The sequence below is a fragment of the Cucurbita maxima genome, unplaced genomic scaffold, assembly GCF_002738345.1.
Source record: "Cucurbita maxima cultivar Rimu unplaced genomic scaffold, Cmax_1.0 Cma_Scf00461, whole genome shotgun sequence".
In the NCBI taxonomy this organism is placed as follows: Eukaryota; Viridiplantae; Streptophyta; class Magnoliopsida; order Cucurbitales; family Cucurbitaceae; genus Cucurbita; species Cucurbita maxima.
The window spans coordinates 18,732-26,694 of NW_019272477.1; the positions used below are offsets into that span (position 1 = coordinate 18,732).

General features: G+C 36.2%; 1 protein-coding gene across 1 annotated transcript; it reads right to left on the reverse strand.

The window, feature by feature from the left end:
• Positions 1 to 669: 669 nt before the first annotated feature.
• LOC111474610 (polygalacturonase-like) lies at positions 670 to 2,423 on the reverse strand. The gene is made up of 4 exons (XM_023119608.1): positions 1,983 to 2,423; positions 1,547 to 1,836; positions 1,227 to 1,455; positions 670 to 891 (listed from the first exon to the last, which is right to left on the reverse strand). Exons 1-4 carry the CDS (start codon positions 2,421 to 2,423, stop codon positions 670 to 672), a joined length of 1,182 nt encoding a protein of 393 aa, XP_022975376.1.
• Between the last annotated feature and the right edge of the window lie 5,540 nt (positions 2,424 to 7,963).

A 7,963-nucleotide genomic window follows, 5' to 3' on the forward strand; every position in this document is an offset into this window, starting at 1 on the left:
CCTAGTAGTAGCGTCATTCCAGCTGGGGGCATAGCCTCAGGTGTGGCTTGCGGTGGTGGTGGTGCTGCTGCTTGTGGTGGCAACACAAAGGGTTGGGGCGCAACTGGCAGCGACATAGCTGCGTTTGACCTAGTCTCTGATCCTTCTACAGGTAGGCTCTCTTCAACCTAACGGTCCGGTGTGGCTATTTTTAAAATAGTGAGTGATAGAAGGAAACATGACAATATTTCATATGGTCTTGATCATTGGTTCATAATTTGAGATCCATATAGAGTCTCGTAGAGATTTTTTTGATCATCTCCCTATAGAAGTTATTTGCATGGGTCAACATCAAGATGAACTTATAAAAAAGATAGATTATTTTCAATTCTCGACCTACCGTACAATAATACTTATAGATTATATCCTTGACCAAATGAATGGTTACTCAAACAACGATAGGAACAAAAACTATTCTAGTATAATATTTCATTGAGATTTTCTTTATTGAGCAAGAACACTTAACCTACCTATGACTGCTATAATGTAAAAGAAAATTTATTGGGTTTCGAATTTTGTCAAAGTTGTTGGACTATTATGGTAGAATTGGTGGAATAATTTATGTCTTTTCTAATGTTTTTATTATCCTTTAATCTCAATACAAACACTTAAAATCAAAATAAGGTTGGTCTATGCTAAACAACTAGAAGGTTCAACCACACCAGAAGCAATTCCTTCGGCATTTTTACATGAAGCTTGAGCGATTTGATTCTCGTAAGTTAACTTTATGTCTTTCAAACTTAATCTAGTGCAATGATTTATTGGGCTACAATCAAAATTGATTGCTATTTCAGTGGCGGAAGTTCCTTTGATGTCTTCGTATGTTACGTCGCTAACTTTAACTCCAGAAGCCTGTTGACATAAAGAAGAATAATCAAAATATGCTATGAAAATTGATAAACAAGAACATTTTTACCTTGTAAATTTGTTTTACTTAGCCTAAAATTTTTAATTTCATGAAACATCAGGAAAACTATATTACCCGAAATATTATGAGTAAATTAAAAATTAAAAGCATAAAAGCTTATGATCAAATATCACACTGTTTTAAGATATGCAAGGGTAACCAACAAAGATAAAAGAAATCAATTACTTCTAAAATTTAAAATTTTAGTTCTATTTATAAAAATTAAATTAATATAATTTGTAACAAAATTAACATTTATGAGATTAATTAGGAAATATACCTGACCAGGACAATTTTTGTGATGTGGACAGTAATTTTCATCAATTATTATTGGGTTTTTCACATTATCCATAATAATACGTTGAAAATGAACTTTTGTAGCGAATCCATTGCTTGGACGTCCCCAAGACTTAATCCTTACTCCATTCTGAGTCCCCGTGAAAGTAGATGATATCACTGTAACATTATGCACTCCATCCTCCTCAGCTCTCTTCCCCAAACTCCCAATGCTACAAACACGATCAAACAAAATACAAAATTTTCAAACCATGCATATTTAACTAATTTAAAATATGTTTATCATCATCTATTTTTAGCTACCTGATTCCATGTCCAGGTCCACATGTAATATTTTCTATCCACAAGTTGGAAGTCCCTGGACCGATTGAGATGCAGTCGTCACCAGTGCCGATGTTCGAGTTGAGGATGGTCACATTTGATGATTGTTGCACATGGATGCCATCAGTGTTTGGACTATCGCCTGCAGATGAGACACTCACTCCAGTCATATGCACGTTTTGGCACCCATCCACTACAATGTTGAACATTTGACTGTTAATTGAAGATAAACCCCAGATATTTACATTTTTTGTATCGTTGATTTGAAGACTCTGTCAATTCAAAATAATCAAACACAAGAATTAGTGAAAATTTAAATTAATATAGTAACTAATCGATTCGATTTTCTTTTAAATTTTAGATAAAGAAAAAAAGTTCAAATTTTGTTCTCTATCTAGTCAACTCAAATATTCCTTACCCGAGCTCCATTGGGGCAACTCTTCCCTGAGCGTTTACAATCCCATAAGGCAGTTCCTTGCCCATCAATAACACCGCCAACAATGGAAAGCCCATTTATGTGATTAAACTCAAGCCAAAATTTAGTTCTAGCTAGAACTTGAATGTTCGAGGAAGCCACAAGAGTTCCATCAATGAGAAGAGTAATAGCATTGTTTTTACAAGGTCCATTAAAGCTCACACTTCGAACATAGAATATTCCCTTGGGAACGTAAATAGTGGTAGGTTTAGATGAGTCACAGGCCTTAGCCCATGCTATTTGAAGCACAGATGAGACATCGATCTTTCCGTCGGACTTGGCTCCTAGACTAACAATATTGAATGTTAATCCAACCGCCAAAGCATGGTTAAAAAACAAAAGTAAAAGAGAAAGAAAAACATGTAAGGATCTAAGAAGAGCCATCAAAAAAAAAATGATAAAGTATTTGTAAAGCGCCTTAGACAGAAAATGGAAGTAAGTGATGAGAAAATGAAAGAGTCTGTGGAATGATATTTATAGATGAATGCTTACCTTTCCACTCTCAACTATTTTTAATCTAAATGTATTTAAGTATATAATACACTAATTGCTATTTTAATTTTAATGATGGATGGTTGAATTTTTAATTAATTAAAAAAGATGGGAATATTTGAAGGAAAAAATCTAAATTTTTCCAACAGACTCTTTAATTTTATTAGTTTTGGTCAATTAAATACAATGTAACAATATCTATATCTGTTTCATTTGCCTTTATTGAGTTGCCTTCTTTGTGTTACTATAATAACTTTCCAACGTCTTACTATAATAAGATTAATAATTTCTTATTACTTTTAGTATTTACGTTTTTAGTAACAATTCTCTATTATAATAAAAATAATAAAATATTCTATAAGATAGTATCGAGAAAATACTATCATATATTTTTCGGTCTTTTTTAACATGTTGTAGATAAATTTTTTTTACAACTCTTGAGGTAGATAAGGGTAGCGAATTGACAACTTTCATCATTTTTGTGTTTTATACTAGATAATATTTTAGTGTTTTTCTTCGGTCTCTGTCATGAAGGTTTGCATAGCTCTAGAGTCGACCATTGTGCTCTTGGTCGATCTATGGTTAACTTAGTCCTCAATGTACATTAGACCTCGTTCTATTTACTCATTTCTCTCTCCCACTCTTTTTCGGAAAGCAAATAGGTACTTCAAGGCCCCCAATGTAGGGTTTTCGACGCTTTGGCTTGGAAGGCATGAAGATCCACCCTTTGACTGTAGTTGTTCTGGGTGTGAAGTTTTTGTCATTGATTTCTGTCTCTTTTTAAGGATACATAATCTCCTCCTCCTCCTCCTCCTCGTGCTTCAAGTCTAACACCTCCCTTGTTGGAATTTATGCCCTAAATTGTTATAATTAATTATTTAATAATTCTTTTCTTTATAATTTACTTTATCAATTCTATGGAAAATCCAAAGTGTCACGACTCGAAATCTAGGTTCGAAACTTGGATGGAAACTAAAAAGACAAAAGTGAAAACAAATAAAAATAAAATAAGTAAATGCGGTAAAATTAAAATCAAATTAAGTTAAACCGTACCCCAATAAAATACAATTACAATAAGACACTTTTTAAATTTATTACAAAGGAGACAAAGGATTTTTGATACAGAAAAAAAAAGAAATATAAAATACGGAAAAGGTTCCTGGGAGAGAAACTAAGGAATTTAAGGATAAGGGTCTGAAACAAGTCACTTGTATATCCTAAACAAGTCATTTGAGGAACTTAAAGCCTTTGGAAAAGATTGAAAAAGAAAAAACATAGACAAAACAAAACCATTTTTCCAATTTTTCAACATTCTCTGGATGGACAAAAATGGCCAACAAAAGATGAAGATTTTTTTGAGAAAAATATATTAAAAAATGACAAACTACCAAAATGCACCTCAACTTCAAGATAATTAAGAAAATGCCACAAATAAAATGGAAGTCGGTAGCTCACTAATCGGAGAGGATATTTCTAATGAGTTATTAAGAAAATTTAATCTCTAAATCACCATGATTCTGGAGGTTTCAACATCGGTTTAAACATCCCCTATAAAGTTTGAAGTTGTGGCACTAGTATGCAATAAGAATCGAGTTGAATCGAGCTCTCAATCTCAAGTAATAAGCGTTTAGATTTTTGGTCTTCTACTCTCAGATTTCTTTCAAATTTGAGAGTAATTGTCCACCATTTCTATTCAAACTTGTTCAAAAAGTTTCTAAACTTGGTTACCCACTAGTTCTATGAAGGAATCAAGCGCGGAAAGAGCCTATAATCTATTCCCCCAATAGAGGCCGCCATTAAAGAAGAAAATATAAAACTTAAAAATCCAATCCGAGGCTACATGTGGATTCATCAAGCAAGACCAATCCCATTCGTTTTCTGCACCTCCAAGGAGTAATTCCATAGACGACCACAAAGAGAAATAATCCAAATAACGTTTCTCATTGAGGGAAATTAGATTCGGGTAGAATTTGGGGGTAAGTATCGAATTTTCTCTTACCATCCATTTCTCTTCAAATTAAGTATTCCCTAAGCTTCAAAGGAATGAGTTTAGTAACTTTGATGAAGAAATCGAGAGCTAAAACATCCCAGGACGAGCTATCCAATAAAAGGAAGTTCTACTTTTTTGGCTGAGTTGCAGACTCAGGACGATTTCTAAAAATTAATGTCCCACGCTCAAAGATGTTCCTCCAAACCTTGAGCTTGAGGTAGGGATAAGGAAGAGTTTCTATGAAGAAGTCGGACCCTAACAACCCTTAGAATCGACTACCAAATAAGAAATCCAATGATTTGAACTCCGGTGAGAAATCATATTTTTGACTTCATGACGAACTTTGGAGGCAAATATTTTAGGCTATGATGCACGAAAAGGTATGAAATGAATCCCTAGCTCGTCCTTGTAACACCATCCTTAAGTTTCACAAAGAAATTAAGGAAAGAAACGTTGTGAATCGAGCTGGGGAATCGAAGAAACAAGTGATGACGAGGTTGGTCACACACATCGTCATCCTATCTAGAGGAAGAAAACAATGATGTGGCTTGTTCAAAGACCAAATCGTGACCTTCCCTCGATCTTTCTTAATTTTAACCCTCTTCTACACTAGTTCTCATGAAATATTTTATGGTTCCAAAATTCAGGCACAATAAGGAATTTGTGGAAGAAAACTTGAGGTGATTCGAATACGAGAAGCTCGAGAACGGAGGTCGTGAATGTCAATGACGAGATAAGTAGCCATCTTAGACTATTCTTAGGAAATACTTGTAGGAATCGCTTGGATCTCAGTATAAACCTTAAACCAAATATGAAAGAAAAACACCAAGAACCGAGAGTTAAGGCCTTGAACTGATCAAATTGCTTGGGATGTATGTAACATTAAAATAACCTACTAAATGAACTCTGCTACCTATGAATTTTTAATACTGAGAATATTATGGTGTGTTAAGATTATAGAGGAAATTTGGAGAAGGATAAGAAGCTAAACCAAGTAACGATGTAAAATGATCATAATGCTCCTAAGGTAATTTACTTTGGTTCATGAAATAGACAACCTCCAAATGCTATGAAACTTTGTACTAACCTTATTTTATATTTTTTGATGATGTTGTGATGTTTGAAAGCCATTGGAATACATTAAGTAGCTAAACTAAGAATTATGGGTAAAATGACCAAAATGCTCCTCAGACTCCTTATGATATTTTAAGATTTAGATATGCTCCAAATGACTTGCTACTTCATAAGTCCTAATCCTAAAAACATGAAGGTATGTTCAAAATTTTAAGTTGATTAGAGTAAGTTTGGAACGTAAACCAAGTTAGGACCCAAGAAACACATAAAGAAAACATATCAAGACTCAAGACTCTTCTAGAACCCTCTAAAGAATTTATTAAGACTCTATTACTTGCTAGAATAACTCCTGTCTTTTACTATGATGGATTCATAAGCTAAAGAATGCAAGATACAATTATGCCTCAAGAATAATAAGAAATACGTAAAAAAATGTTTATGATCGTGAACCCAAAGAAAGTGTCACAAAAACTCTACAACTACCAAGATAAGGTATCATACTCCATGCCCTAAAGTTTTTATGATATGAAAGAAGGCTAGGTATTAAATATCCTGATCATGTCCAATGTAGCTCATGACCTCCCACCACGTAATGCTCTTAGAGGCCCAAGTTTTCCTCTTTTAGGTGGGATGCCCTGTGTCACGGTCATGCTTGTCCAAGGCATGTCACCCATGGCCGCATGCCCGTTGTCACAATCGCACTTTTAATGGCAGCGGACTTGCTATTGTGCAGCACTCACTTTCCAATGACAAGTGAGCTAAGCCAATTCGTTCTTACGCCGCCTACGACCAAGCGATGTATGCTCGAGCCTCTGGCCTCGGTTTTAAGAGAATGTTTTAGAAAGCGAAGGCAGAGAGAGATTTTCGAAAGAGAGATTTTTGAAAGAGACGTTATATAAGCAAGCAAGAGAGAAATAACAACGGCTTACTGTATATAACCTTGGGTAGGGAGAAGTTGACAACTAGTCGTATCCCCCTATAGTACATTCTGAGGCATTTCATGTCTGACAGGCCTAGATATGATATTTCTGAAATGTCATACTTCCTAGAAATATAAAAGTAAAACACTAGAATATGAAAAGACATAAAGGGTTGGGCTTGCCATGGGCATGCGGCCATGGGCAACACGCCTTGGACGAGCATGACCTTGACATCCTCCCCCACCTAATTGGTTGACGTCCCTGTCAACCAACTACTTTCGAACCTGGCGATGTGGGTAGCGGCGGAGTCCAGATCTTTGGTGCGTTCCCAGCTGTTTCCTCCATAGGGAGATTCTTCCATTTGACAAGGAATTCGCGAATCGTCTGTACGGGTCTTCCTATCTTCCTAACCCTGTCGGCTAGGATCTCCTCTATTTCTTTGTTGTCTCTCTGTTTCAGATCGATGCTCGGTCTTGTAATTACATTTCGTTGGTCGTCGTCCGGGTCAAGGTGATAAGGCTTCAAGTTGCTCACATGAATTACTGGGTGGATTTTCATCCATGTGGGTAGTGCAACTCTGTAAGAGGTAGCCCCAATCTTTTTTAGGACTTCAACTGGGCCTTCATATTTTCGAACTAGGCGTTGGTCCTTTCGGCTGCAAAATCGGATCTGTTCTAGTCTCAACTTGATGAGGACTTAATCTCCTGCTCGAAATTGAAGGGGATGACGTTTCTTGTCCGCTCACTTCTTCATATGCTTGGAAGCTTTCTTTAAATATGCCCGGGCTATATCTTTTGTCTGCTTCCATTCACTTGTGAAGTTTTGAGCTTGAGGATTTTTTCCTGCATAAGGATGATCAATAATATGTGGTAAGGCCGGTTGTCATCCACTTACAATTTCGAAGGGGCTCTTCCTCGTAGACGAGCTCGTTTGACAATTGAAACAGAATTGGGCCACATCTAGCAGTATTATCCAATTCTTCTGGCGAGCGTCGACGAAGTGACGTAAGTATTCTTCGAGCAAGTAGTTGAACCATTCTGTCTGTCCATCGGTTTGAGGATGGTAGCTCGAAGAGATGTTTAAACTCGTTCTGAAGAAGGTGAATAGTTTGGTCCAAAATGTGCCAATGAACCTACCATCCCTATCACTAATGATGCTTGACGGAATGCCCTATAACTTGACAACGTGTTTGAAAAATAGTTGGGCTGTTAGTTCAGCTGAGCATAATTTGGGAGTGGAAACAAACGTCGCATATTTCGAGAACCGATCTACGATAACCAAGATGGCGTCATATTCTCCAACTTTTGGGAGGTGTGTTATGAAGTCCAGAGACACTTTCCCAAGGTCTTGTTAGCATAGGTAGAGGTTCCAAGAGTCTCGAGACTTTGGCTTTCTCGACTTTGTCCTGTTGGCAGATGAGGCATGTCTTGGTGTACTGCATGATATCG